Genomic DNA, 14,829 nt, shown 5'->3' with positions numbered 1-14,829 from the left:
TAATGGATCCATTTCACAAAACTGTGTAACTTCCTCCAGTGGTGTTCAACAGCATGTTTGTAGATGTGGAGAAAGTATTGGGAGCAATCTGAAATTGGAGTTTGGAAAGGAATGAACATAGATAATAGGTAGCCAAGGATAGCTGTGCTAAAGTGATTCCATATCAAGCACTGGAAAGTATTTCCTTTAAAATATGTTGGCAGGAATTTGGGGAGCTCAATGTGGTGCATTATTAATTAGGAGGATCTGTTAGACTATACTAAATGTATTCTTCAGGATGCATATTCAGGAAATTCTGTGCAGCCTTACAAATTAATAGACCACCTGTCCTTCCAGTTGTCTTTAATTTTTTTTTTAAAAAGTCCTTTTTTTAATACATGGAGAAGTCTCATAGCTCATTTATTAAAATTTCAAGGTTGATGTGGGTGATTTCTAATGAAGCTCAGTCTTTTTATTGCGTCTGTATATCATTTTGATTTTTCTCTTTCACTTTAAATACTAGACCAGAGGAGAAAACTTGACATTTAAAAAAATCAACGCCACTTTCTTTTCTTGTTGCATCATTTTTGCTGTGTGAATATTTCGGCTATCAGTTGTTTCAGGAGGAAGTTAAGATAAATAGTAATTCAGATAATGATAAAAGTTATTTCCCCCGGTAGATATTAATAATAAGGATTTTTTTCCTTTGTTTTAGTTTTCTGAGACTTCTTGCATTTTTTCCCTTAACTTTGCCGTATAAAATATGTCACTTTTTAAAACTGAGTTGCAGAAATGCTTAGAATATGTATTTCCTTAACGTATAACGTTTTTCTGTAACTGAAAATTTAAACTATGAAATTTGATGTTACCAGGTCTCCCTCCTTTTTTCTCTTTGGGTTGAGACTGTAAGGCCATACCTGCAGACTGTGGATGAATGGATAGTACATGGTAACCTGTTTGATCCTGCAAAAGAATTCATCATTCAAAGGTAAGAACAAAATAATCACTGTATCAGCAGCCTATAATAAGCTCGGTAATACTGGAAACAAGCTGAACAGTAATTGTTTTACCATATCATGACAGAGAATGATTTTCTTTCCTTTTACTCTTTGAGGGTGTGGTATAGTAGACAGGCATACCTCATTTTATTATGCTTCACTTCATTGAGCTTTGCAGATATTGTGTTACAAATTGAAGGCTTGTGGCAACCTTGCTTTGAGCAAGTCTCTCAACGCCATTTTTCTAACAGCTCGTGTTCACATCGTGTTTCTATGTTACATTTTGGTAATTCTTGGATACTTCAAACTTTCGTCATTGTTATATCTGTTAGGGTGATCTGTGCTCAGTGATCTGATGTTAGTATTATCATTGTTTTGGGGCACTATGAACTACACCCATATAAAACAGTGAATTGAAGCAATAAATGTTGCTATACTTAACACTTAATGGGCTTAGTCTGCAGCTAAGGACTCCTGAGCTCAAGTAATCCACCATCCTCATCCTCCCTGCGGTAGTGGGGATTAGAATCACGTACCAACACAGTTGGCTCCTTCTCCTCTTGTGATGGAGTTCAGATAGAAATAGTTGTGGGACAAGTTTTTACCCTACTGATATTCTTTTATACTTGATGTTCTGCAGGTGGTTGTACAGGTGGATAAAATAACTGCTTTTTTGTAGTTCAACAAAAATATTGGGATGTAAGCATATCTTCTTGTAAGGGTAAGCAAAGTGGATTTTTGTTAGTATTTCTTGGAGTTTAGTTTTCCAGGACCCATGGCCATAACATTCTCTTATTCCTAGGTATTTTGCACCACTGAAACACATCAGGTGCTGAGTCACATGGAGCCAGCTACATATGTGGGCTCTCATGCCTTTCTGTGCTGGGCCAGTCAGGTGCCGAGTGGAACTGTATTTATAGAGAGTGTTGAGCATGGAGCGTTGAGAAAACTAGCTGCAGTGGCAGCGGGGACTCACTAGATAGCAAGAACTTACTTAGTGGAGAAGGGGGACTTGCTAAAGGGCAGAAACTTGAGGGAGAGGAGACCTCTGACAGCAGAGAGGAGACCTCTGATAGCAGGAGAGGAGACCTCTCAGAGATCGAGTGAACCTGTGCTAGCAGCCCTACTGTTGGTAGGATCTGTGCAGACTAAAGGGAAGTATGAGGTTTAGTGAGACTGGGTAGTTGTCTGTTGTTTCCCAGTTATTGCATCATTTTTTTTGTACCTAGAGCTCCTATAGAGACAACAAAGGAGAGAGGGGAGAAGTTTGTTTTGAACTTCTCAGAGCCAAGGCCATGGCTGGAGGCAGAGCTTGAGTGGAGTAGCCCCACCTCAAATTGTGCCTGAGGGCTAGGGGCCCTGGAAGTGTGTGGTACCCAGAGTTCAGGCCTGAGTGGCTCCTCCCCATGTGAGGCTGAGGGAGGATGAGCTGCCCCAGAGTTGGGGTGGTGTGGGCCAGAGACAGAAGCTGGGGGCAGGAGCCCCTGGAGCCTGCTGTGCCTGGACCCAGGCAAGAGCAGGGAGAGCTTGGAATGAAGCAGTCCCTTCTCCTCAGGACTTGGAAGTGGGGGCTGGAACAGTATTAGAACTTGGACTCTTTGGCTCATTCGAGCATGCATGCACCTGAGAGTGCCAGATGGGAGCCTGCAGTGGTAGGGTGGAAAGGACACACTCCCAGTAGGACTTTTAGGACTTGAACATTCTATTTTGATTGAAGAGATTGCACCCTACTGTGACCTAGGGGTGGAGTGTGTTGTGATGTATTGTGCTAGGGAAGACCCTGGCCTGGGACCCCTGATTGTACAAGCAACATTTTGGACCCCAGTGAGGAGGAGCTGGCTGCTAACTCTCCAAAGATTTTAGCCCCCCAAAGAATGGTGGGGTACGCTGTGTTAAATACTGAACGCAATAATATATGCTGTGTACCGTGTTACGTACTGAGTGGTATGTTATATACTGAATGATATGTTTTGTTTTAAGGCCATGTGGCCACCTTGGTAATAAGTTGTTATGTTGTTACGAATTTTAAATGCTTTAGTTTCTTGAATAGGGTTTAGTTTTGAGTAAATAGAATGCTTATTATACTGTGCGATTCAACCCTAAATAAATATATACATTCACAGCAGCAGCCCTCAAATGTGCTGTGTTGATTGACATTAAACTTTTATAGGCACACTGAAAGCATCTTGAGACAACTCACAAAGCAGACAGGGTTACAAGGATGATCTGTACCTTCTTTTCTTCCATCTGGTTGTGCTCTCTTCCACTGCGTCTTTATATTTTGAAGGCCTTTCATTCCATATAGTTTGTAGATTGTGAGCGCTTAATATGATGACATCTATTAAAAACATTCTTAAATTTTTATGGGTCATTGTTATTTCTGAGAAATTTTGGACAACACTTTTGTCTGATAATACGCTAGTTCCAGCAAAGTTTATTTGTTGAATTCTTAACAATTCTGTAGTCTGTATTTCTAGTGTGGAGATTTCTTGTCTGTTAGTTTACAAAAGATAGCAAGCTTCTGGTGTAAAATTTTCTTTCTTTATTTTTTTCTTTCTCTCTCTCTCTCTCTCTCTCTCTCTCTCTCTCTCTCTCTCTCTCTGTCTCTCTCTTTCCTTCTCTCTTTCTTTCTTTCTCCTAGCTACCTGGTTATGTCTTGCTAGGTAGGTATTCATTAGGTGCTCAGTTTTTCACAACCTGTAGTAACATATTGAACAGTTTCTACTGTTTATTTAAATAATCTGCAATGATTAATAAACTTGTTACATGTTAATAAATATGGTAATGACAGATAATATAGTGTAATATATAGAGCTGGATTTGGAATCAGGGAAAGGAAATCAGGGAATCAAGAAAAAAATCATAAAAATCCTACCTCTGATATTGGGCGACCATAGGGCAAGTCATTTAATCTCTTTGAGCAACAGGCACTTCTGTAGAATTATAAATTATTGATGGTTTGCAATCCAAATCAGTAAAGGGAGTTCCCACAATAACAAAGTCATATATCTTTGGTGTGAGTTGATGTTTATATGGCATTTTTGTTCTGTGTTCTATTTAAATGGATCCTAATAGCATCATTGTTGGATAGGTACTACTTTTCCATACTTTCCCAATTTTACGGATAGAAAATTTGACTTGCCCATATTTACTTCAGTATTTACTACTTTTCTTCTCATGTTATTGGTTGGTGATGTGTTGTAGCCAGTTGCCACCTACTGAGCCTGTCCTTGTATTTTGGGGGCCCCATAACTTGAATTCCTTGGAGATTGTAGTGTTCTGTAGTTCACAGCCATATGGTAGCACCCAAATATTGTAGTGTTCTATAGTTCACAGCCATATGGTAGCACCTAAATAATATTAATAAAAGGATGAGCTTTTGTTTCAGGGAGAAACTTGGGGTCACTAAAAGAACTGTTCAGTTTCACAGAGGTAGTCTACCTCACTCTTCTCCTTTGGGTTCAGTCCTGGGCTCAACTTTTGGACATTTTTAATGTCTGTCTAAGATATATGTACTAACAGATAAGCTATATGGGTTGTTCATCCAACCATATTATTCTTCATTTGTTTGTTTTCTCTTCTGTAGATAGGTAAGCCAAACTCTTTATGTTGTTAAGAAAACATTTCAAGATACTGGAGCATCTCATTTTGGGAATAGAACCAAAGCACAAAGCAGGACCCTTTGATGTATTTACTTGTATTTTTAAGAGTATCTGTACACAGATGGTAATGGATATAGTCAACATGGACAGCATGGGTGGGAACAGACAAAGATGTTTCCCAGTTCAGTTTAGCAGTAATGTAATGAGAGAGTTTTCCCAAAAGCTATCCTCTGATAAAAAACAAATTGTTTTGTTTTCAAAATTGTTGTTTTTGCTAAGGGAACACATTTTAATAGATTGCCACATTTAATGTTATTCAAGTTTCTGTGAAATACATTTAGCTAGACTCAGCTTGAAGTATTCTAACTTGCCTAGGCATTGTCCCAATAGGATTAGCTTACAGAAATAAATTGCTATTCTTTTGGTATATATATTAAAAATAGATTCTATATTTAATCAGTCTTTAATTTTATTATTAGCAAGCGCTTCCTCCCAAGGTTCTTCATGATATCATATAACTTCTGATAGTTCTGACAGATTTGCACACTTGAGTACAAAACTTTACATTTGTGTAAACTAGTTTTCAATTATAAAATGTATAACTTTGACATTATTTAATAGAAGCAATTTTAATGTAGAGTGTAAACTCCATGAAGGCTAGGATTTTGTTGTTTTGTTTTTTTTAACCTTTGCATCTCCAGAAACTAGTTCAGCATGCTGCCAGGTTGAACACTAAATATTTGTTGAATCGAATTTTGTTGACTTTCATAATATTTTAATTAACATGTCAATGATGGCATGATTTTGAAAATCTAACCCTCTTTTATAGCAATAAAGGAATCTTTTAATAAACTAAAATTTTCACTAATTTTTATGCTGAACACTTTCCTGTGATGAGAATTAATTCAAATGGGACTCTGACTTGCCATAGTTACTTCTTCTGGGATAGATGGTTTAACTTTTTTTAATTGTCGAAAGTAATTCACTTGAGAATTTCATTTGCCTGTGCTGGAGTAATACAGATTTGCTGAAATTACTTTCACAGAGGGTGGTAAGAGAGGTTATTAGTTCCCTACCAAGACAGCAACAGTGTTAGATTAGGACTGTAGAGACACAGTGGGACATGCTGTAGTGCATTTCTTAATTGATAAGTCTATGTTGGCAATTTCATTTCATTAAGAGTAAAAGATTAATCATTAATGCTTTGTAATATTCCAGGTCAGGAAAGTTCATTCTGTTCCCTTAAATTTTACCATCATTATTCAGTTTGTTTTAAAAGTGGAGGGTGCAGCTCCTGCATATATTTGGGGATGCCTGGAAAAGCAGATATGGTTTGCTAGGATGGGTGAGTGCGTTTTCTTTTTAGCACAGAGAATTTTTTAATTTATAGTTATCTTGATTTTCCTTCTAGAAACAAAAATGTTCCGGTGAATCATAGAGACTTTTGGTATGCGACCTACACACTCTATAGTGTATCCGAAAAGACAGAGAATGAGGAGAAAATGAGCGATAATGCTAGTGCCAGTTCTGGCAGTGACCAGGCTCCCTCAAGCAGGCAGCACACCATGGTATCCTTCCTCAAACCTGTCTTAAAGCACATTATAATGGCTGGGAAATCTATGCAGCTACTGAAGAACCTACAGTGCTCGGATAGTTCCCCACACCAGGCCGCTTCAAGAGGTGAAAATGTTTGCTTTTCATGTTGCTGTACTTAGCCTTAGTTAAGACTTTCCTGCATTTCAACTACTCACTGTTTAGAATCTAAATTATCTTATTATACATGATTGAATTACAAGACTACCGGGGGTATGTCACCCCTGACAGATGAGGAAATTATGCCAATGTTAATGGTTCTAGGAAGATTTAAATGCTTTACTTAAAGGCTGCAGTCTTCATTAGGAGTTTTTAGCACAGTGTTTGAATAAGCAAAATGATAAATTGTGCGTGTACTGTAGTCATTTTTTTAAACAGCCCCCTAAAAAGCTCTTAATGAGGTGAGCTAAATAAAGCTTTGAATTGAAAATAGAAGTATTTACATAGGAAGAATGTAGAATTGGCTGCTGTTGATGCCCATGGATCCTGACAGTTGTCTTACAGGCAGACTTAGACCTTCTTGTGTATTTTGAGACACTCTTCACAGGCTGACTGTTGATACAGTTTAAGCAGTGCAAAAGAAAAGGAAACAACTTCAGCATCTGAATAAAAGAATTGGCCCTTGACAAGTGTAGACATGGATTTTTTTTTTCCATTTTAAATCACTCTAATGACAAACTTTTTGTTGCTTGCATTTTAACATTCTTTCAATTCAGAAATATTTCTTTTCTAAGTAATAGGTCCTCATTAAGAAATATAGTAGCTCCCCTAGGGAGATGAGCCATCTTCCTGCAGGCACTTCTCAGAGTGCTCTACTATCCCCATAGGCAGGCTAATTATCTAGGACAACTGTCTTGAGTAATTTTTGCAGACAAAAGTATGACTCCTTGAATGTTAACACAATATTATCCATTGTGGTCATTTTACCGCTGTCAATACATTGAGTTTTTGGGAGTTATGCTTATGTTGATGGTGGCACTTTGGAATAGTTCTCTGCTTTTGTAGAGAAAGGCACAGAGAAAATTTATTCAGGACAAAGCAGCTTATATTTTGTTGCATTTACACAAAAACCTATGACTACTGTCCATAGGCTACGATAATCATAAAAAAATTCTTCCTCACATTTAAAGATGAATGTCTTTACTTTTAGTCCAGTATTAATGTGCAATGATTTATTTTGGCATGAATTAATCACCTTTGTTTACCAGGACAAATTTTAATCCTAAATAATTTTCCTTTGTGCTTCAGATGCGGAAAGAAAAAGCTTGTACACCCTGTTTCTTGAGTCTGTGCAGTCCCGACTTCGGCATGGGGAAGATTCCTTTACAGATGTCATCACTGAAGAACAGGCTACCAAGGAGAGTTTGATTAAGATGCAGTCTATAGCAGAAAGACACCTGGAGCTGGACGATGTTCATGATCCCTTGCTGGCCATTAACTTTGCAAGGTAATACAGACTTGTCAGATTTGTGACAGTGGAGATCCCAGAGTCTGTGCATTGTCTAGTAACTGGTCAGGTAAAGCTTTTTCTTTTAAAAAACAATGACAACAAAACACACAAATCTTTTTGTTTAAACAGTGTTAGAGAATGGCATTGTTCAAATGTTCAGCAGCATTATTTGGTATTTTTCTTACCTCATGTAAGGTTTGCATTAGTTGACATTAACACATTGATGTAGATTTGTTGCCTTATTTTTTTCTCTAAGATACCTGCAGAAAATATTTCAGAAAAGGGAATTTTCTGAAGGCTTTGGTCCTGGGCAAATGTGAAGTAACGTATGAAGTCATATTCTTTCATTGGGTAAACTTTAGCTTGGAAGTATGACACTTTTAAAAACTTGAACTTCCCAGGGCTACTGTAATGTCAGTACCATGTAATTGCCATAGTGTCCTAGAGTTGTTATTCACTAAATCATGCTTAGAAGAATTAAAACTTCTAAAGATGCCTGAATTTAACAATAGAGCTATGGTCTAACAAATTTTCACATGCTAAAGTGCTATTTTTATGGTATGACTTTTGCTGCTTTTAGGATGTTTGATACTTCTAAGAAGGATAAGTGAGCGTAAAAATCAGTCTGTGCATTTCTGAGTCTAAATAATCCAGTTGCTGGCAGCAGTAAAAAAATCAAGATTCCTATTTTTATTTTGAAGGTTGTATTTGGAGCAGAGCGACTTTCATGAAAAGTTTACTTGTGGTGATATTTGTATGGATAGATCATCTGAATCTGTGACATGCCAGACTTTTGAACTAACCCTGAGATCCTGCCTTTACCCTCATATTGATAAGCAGTATCTGAAATGCTGTGGAAATCTAATGCAGACTTTAAAGAAAGATTACAAGTAAGATGGGAAATGAATTTATAATTAAAAATGGTTGTTTATTGTATTTTAAGAACAGTTCAAGAAGTGTGATTGCAGGGACTTATTTTCCAAATTTTAAGTTCATTTTAGAATTCTTGTGTTTGGAACAGTTTGCCTTTCAATACATTATTTAGTGTTTTCTGATCATGATTAAATAATGCAAATAACTTTGTTATTAAATTAGATAATTATTTAACTTGATGTGATATTTAGTGGGGAAAATTTTTCATGCTTCTGGTCTTGTGAACGAACTCAAGATGTTGCTATAAGTTGTTTTTTGTCTTATTTTTTCTATTTAGATTGGTTGAATATCTACAGGCCATGAGAAATTTTTTCCTACTTGAAGCTGGAGACACAATGTATGACTTTTACACATCAATTTTTGATAAAATAAGAGAAAAGGAAACCTGGCAGAATGTTTCCTTTCTTAATGTTCAACTCCAGGAAGCAGTTGGACAACGTTATACAGAAGACAGTTCTCGGTAAAATTTGGGTGGTTTCATAATAATACAGTCATGAAAGAATACCATGGAAATGTTGAGGTTTGAGGGAGATGAGGTCCAGGAATCCCAAGACTGGAGTTCCCAGACAAGGGACCCGAGTTCTGAAGAGGGTCAGGGCCATCTGGAATGAATGAATTCACAATCTCAAGCATTCTTTAAGTCAAAGTGGCAAAGATTTATTATGCTTTACAGATGGCAAGAGTTCTTAGGGAACTTGCAACCTTACACGGGTGCAGGAAAGATTTTATATGAGATGTGGGGGTGAAACATGTCAATTAGGTGTTTTGGGGTGGGATTACGGAGTGGTTAAGGGGTGGTCAGTTCTTAAAAGAACATACACTTTTTGTATCTACTGCGCAAGTATCTTACCCAGAGTTCGCTGGGAAATAGCCCAAGGTGGGGCTACCTGGAGGTGCGGTTTTGACTGTGAAATGCCGCTAAGTCAACTATCGGTCAGGGCTGACTGGAAATATTCAGGTGGCTTCCATCAAATGTCTTGTTAGACAAAATGAATGTAGGGAGTATACATTTGACTATGTCTAGGATACATATCAGGAAGGTCAGTAAGTAGTAAATATCGTTATGCCCCAGTGCATAGCCAATAAGCACGTACACAGGGAGTCCAAACTAACAAATTCTATAGGTGCAGCTGGCTGCAGTATCAGGAGGAGAGATAAGTGTTTTGCTAAGGCATGCTGCCCTTGAACTGGAGAGAAACTGCTAGGGCCAATGTTTTGAAGCTAGGGAGAGATGTGATTTTGGAACTGGGGTCCAGGCACAGTCACCCAAGCAGAGACTAAGGAGAAATGTTAGAATTAAGGTCCAAGCACAAGTACCTAAGCACCCCATCACTAGGAACTTTTTTTTAACCTTTTAGTTTGGGACACAGATATGTCAGTGTGTACTTTAAGAGTATTATACAAATGAGACCTCTTTTGAATTCACTCTTGATAGGTTTGCTCTTCTTTGCCCTCTGTTTCTGTCTCTCTCTCCCCTTCTTCCTACTTCTTTCCCCTGTCATCTCCCATTCCCTCTATACTACTCTCTCTCTACTCTTCCTTGCCTTCTTCCCATACAATTTATAATTTTAGAGAATTGCGTAGAGCACTGAGAAGCCAAATCACTTTCCTAGTGTCACACAGCCAGTATTTCTCGGTGTCATAGGTGGAACTTGAATCTAGGTCTTCTTGGCCCTCTGGTGTGTGTGTGTGTGTGTGTGTGTGTGTGTGTGTTGTGTCACACATATGTTATAAAAGATGAGTTCTGGCTGATGACTTTGGCATAATGGTCAACATGTACAAATTATGCTGCTGAATTTGAGAATACTTCTTTAGGGACTTATATTTTGTTTGAATTATCAGTGAATAAAAGTTCTGCTGAGCCTGGCATTCTGGTGTGAAATGCAAGACTTTTAAATTCAAATATATTTATGAAATATCTGTAACTTCATATATTTAATCCAGAGAAGAGAAGACTTAGTAGGTAACATGATTTTGTTGTTATTCAGTCATTTCAGTCATGTCCAACTTTTTGTGACCCCATTTTTTTCCCAGGGGAGGGTTTCTTGGGAAAGGTACTAGAATGGTTTGCCATTTCCTTCTCCAGTTCATTTTTCAGATGAGGAAACTGAGACAAACAGGGTAAAGTGACTTACCCAGGGTCACACAGCTAGTAAGTGTCTGAGGCCAGATTTGAACTCAGGAGGATGAGTCTTCCTGACTCCAGGCCCAGCATTCTAAGGTCTGATCCATCTAGTTGTGGAAGAAGGAATAGACTTATTCTATATAGTTGCAAAGAAAAATAGGGACAAAGTGTGGTAGTTACAAGGAAGCATATTTTGGCACAGTATTAAGAATTTTCTAGTTGTTAGAACTGTCCAAAAATGAGATGAGCCACAATGTGCTACAATGAGTTTACTGTCACCGAAAGTGTTTAAGCATAGACTGATTAACTAGCTCTTAGAGTTTTAGGAAATATTCTTGCATGAGATGTAGCTAGATCTCTAAGGCCTTCTTTGTCTCCAGTATGCTATGATTCTTTTAATTCCCTATAAAGACATGTGAACCAATTTATGCTTGATGGATTCTGTAATTCTTTCCTTCTGTGGAGATTAGCTAGAGTTTGTATTTAATAATTTTTACTAATGATGAGACCATAAAATTCTACAAATACACTGAAGTTTCCCCATCCTTAAAAAAATCCACACTAGACCTTGCTTTCCCCTCAAGCTGTTCTCAAAAATCTCCCCTCTTTCCGAAGCCAACTTCCTGGGGAAAATTTATTTGTACTTGATGCCTCCCCATCTCATTTCACTCACTTCTCAAGACTTTGCAGTCTGACTTCCTGTGACTTCTCCAAATTTACCAATGATACCTTAATCGTCAAATTTGATGGCCTTTTATCAGTCTTTATCCATCTTGGTCTTTCTGCAGCATTTGACACTGCTGACCACCATCTTCTCCTAGATATTCTCTTTAAGTTTTCATGACACCCTTGGTTCTTCTAGCTGTGTGACCGCTTCTCAGTCTCCCTTTGCTGGTTCATCATCCATAACATCTTCCCTAAATGGGCACATTCCAAGGCTGCATCTGAGGTTCTCTTCTCTCCCCTCATTTTTCTCATTTGGTGACCTTATTATCTCTGATGGTTTAACTATATAGTCCCTACATAGATGACTCCCAAAAGTATACCCAGTCCTCATCTCTCTCTCTGGAGTTCCTGTTACACATCTTCAGTTGCCTATTGGATATTTCAAACTGGATTTCCTGGAGATATCTCAACCCCGACATGTACTAGCTGTGTGGCCCAAAGCCTTTAACTTCTCTATGCCTCAATTTCTTCAGTCAGTCAATAAGCATTTATTAAATGCTTGCTATGTGCCAGACACTTTGCTAAGCACTGGGTTTGCAAAAGGCAATAAACAGTTCCCGCCCTCAAAGAGCTCATATTTGAATAGGGGAGAAAATAGTCAAAGAGCTATGGATAAAGATATATACAGGGTAAATTGGAGATAGTCTCTGAAAGAAGGCACAGTCTTAAGATGGACCAGGAAAGGTTTCTTACAGAAGGTGGCATTTTAGCTGAGACTTGAAGGCAGTTAGAGAAACCAGGAGGGAGAGAATTCTAGGTAAGGAGGACAGTCAGTGTGAGGGAAGAGAGGCTTTAGATGGCGTGTCTAGTGTGAGGAACAGCAAGGAGGCCACTGTTAATGGATCGTACAGTCTGTGGAGAGGAGTAAGGGGAAAGAAGATTGAAAAGGTGAGAAGGGCTTCAAAAGCCAGATAGTGGATTTTATATTTGAGCCTGGAGGTAATAGAGGACCACTGGAGTTTATTGAATAAGGGGAGCGACAATGAGGAGGTTGGGCTAGAAGGCTTCCAAGGTCCCTTCTAGCTCTAAATCTTGGATCATATGTCCAAAATTGAGCTCATTGACTTCTCCTAAAAACTTACCCCTCTTTCAAACTTCCCTCTTTTCATCAATGGCACAACTTTAGTCATCCTCTACTTTTCACTCATCCCTAGCTCACATATCCAAAAGTTGCCATATTTTGTCATTTTTATCTCTACTTCTCTCCTACTTGCTCCTTTTACTCTATTAACATAGCCACTATCCTAGTTCAGGACTTTAACATCTCTCACCTAGATTGTAATAGTCTTCTAACTGATAGGTTTCTCTCAAATCTCTTCCTACTCCAGTCCGTCCTTCACACAGCTGCTAAAGTAATTTTCCTAACACACACGTTTACCATGTCATTCTCTTACTCATTAGATTTCCCTTGTTCCCTGTTGGATTTAGGATCAAATGTAAATTCCCTTTTTGGTATTCAAAGCGCTTCATGTGGACCCAAATTACATTTCCAACCTTGTTATACATTACTTTACCTAACTGGTCTTCTTGGATTTCCTAATAAGTGACACCCTATATCCTCTCTCTTTGACTTTGTATTGACTGTTCCCTATGCCTGGAATGAACTCTCTTCACTCCTGCCCCTTAGAATTCCTTGTTACCTTTTATTACCCAGCTCAAACACTTTTACTTACACCTTTCTTCATTCCCCAAGGCTAGTGACTTCCTCCAGGAAATTACTTTGTGTCGATTTTGTTTAAACTTTTATATATGTACCTGAGAGTTCCCCCAAGAGAATATAAGCTGTCTAAGGGCAAGAGCTGTTTCGTCTTTGTTGTTTGCTGTTTTATTATCCTCAGTGCCTAACACATCAAGCTTAACAAAAGCTTGTTGATTTATTGATTGAGACTTGGAAATCATGTAATCTAAGCCATACCCACATCATGAACACCATCTACAAATCCCTGACAAGTGTTCATTCAGATTCTGCTTAAACGCTTTCAGGGATAGTCAACTCAGTCCCTTCTTTGGGGAGCACCATTTCTTTTCTTTTTTTTTTGAGGGGGGAAGGTAAGGCAATTGGGGTTAAATGACTTGCCCAAGGTCACATAGCTAGTAATTGTGTCAAGTGTCTGAGGCCAGTTTTGAACTCAGGTCCTCCTGACTCCAGGGCCAGTGCTTTACTCACTTCGCCACCTAGCTGCCCCAGGAGCATCATTTCTGGACCTCTGTCATTGTTCAGTTTTCTTTTATAGGGATAGAACCTGTGATATACCTATGGGAACTCTCAGGTGAGGAAACTCTACCAGTGGAAGTTGGCACCTTTTCTGCAGCTTCTATTCATAGAGCATTGCCCAGAATGCTGAGAAGTTCATTGACTTGCCTAAAATAAAAACAGGTGTCAGAGGCAGGGCTCAAGCCTAAGTCTTTTGAGCTCTGAGAATAAAAAGCTGGAGCCCCCATAACTAGGACCCATGACCAAGTCAGACAGATCTTAGCCATCTTAAAAATGCACTAGGGTGTAATAGAAAGAGATTTTGCTTTAGAAACAAAAGACCCGGGTTCAAATCTTTTCTCTCATGTCAACTACTTATGTGGCCTTTTGCGAGTCACTTCACTTCAGGGGGCCTCATCTATAAAATGAAGAGGTTGGACTAGATGGCCTCCAAGATCTCTTCGGTTCTCTGGCTCTTCTCACTGCAACTGAGTCTTCCCCTCTTCAAGTTCAACATATTCACTTCCTTTAATTGATGGCATCATTGTGTCACTAAATTATCCCATTACGTTCTCCTCTTGACACATTCCAGCTGGTTATTATTGCCCTTCTGAAATGTGGCCAGAACTGGACGTGCTCTTCCAGGTTTGTCACTATATATATTTAGCTTGATGATTGTTGGTTATATATTTAATATAATTAGGATCTCCCTTCTGGAATATTGTAGGAAATATTTATACAGTGCTTTCTTTGATAATACATTGAAAAGATAAATCGATATATGCAAACTGAATGTTTTTCTTTTTAAAGATCGTTGAGATTTTATTTCCTAAAAAAGAGTTTGGATAGCCAGGGAATAGATTTATAAATTCAAACTTTGAAATTTTCTTTATTTAGCTTATCAATATCTTTTGAAAATGTTGACACAACTAAGAAGAAACTCCCTGTTCATATCTTGGATGGCCTAACATTGAGTTATAAGGTATATAATTGTCTTGATTACAAAAAAATTGCTTTCTCTTACAAATAATTCAGGAGAACATATTATTTTCCATTCACTTTTTCTGTCCTTTTCCTAGGTTCCCTGGCCTGTGGACATTGTTATAAGTTTAGAATGCCAAAAAATTTATAATCAGGTGTTTCTTCTTCTGTTGCAAATAAAGTGGGCCAAATACAGTCTAGATGTTTTACGATTTGATGGTAAGAAATTATAGTTAATTGTTAAAAAC

At 38.1% G+C, this 14,829-nt stretch overlaps 1 protein-coding gene across 1 annotated transcript in view; it reads left to right on the top strand.

The window, feature by feature from the left end:
- TUBGCP5 (tubulin gamma complex associated protein 5) overlaps positions 1-14,829 on the top strand; it is a 46,022-nt gene that overhangs the window by 22,909 nt on the left and 8,284 nt on the right. Inside the window, exons 12-18 of the mRNA XM_036746373.1 lie at positions 852-967; positions 5,991-6,259; positions 7,421-7,619; positions 8,324-8,512; positions 8,833-9,015; positions 14,498-14,582; positions 14,680-14,800. Coding sequence (XP_036602268.1) covers positions 852-967; positions 5,991-6,259; positions 7,421-7,619; positions 8,324-8,512; positions 8,833-9,015; positions 14,498-14,582; positions 14,680-14,800 — 1,162 coding nt within the window. The remainder of the gene's footprint in view (positions 1-851; positions 968-5,990; positions 6,260-7,420; positions 7,620-8,323; positions 8,513-8,832; positions 9,016-14,497; positions 14,583-14,679; positions 14,801-14,829) is intronic.

This window comes from Trichosurus vulpecula, chromosome 2 (genome assembly GCF_011100635.1).
Source record: "Trichosurus vulpecula isolate mTriVul1 chromosome 2, mTriVul1.pri, whole genome shotgun sequence".
NCBI lineage: Eukaryota > Metazoa > Chordata > Mammalia > Diprotodontia > Phalangeridae > Trichosurus > Trichosurus vulpecula.
The sequence above is the reverse complement of the archived record's forward strand: the minus strand, read 5'-3'. Positions and strand labels throughout refer to the sequence as shown.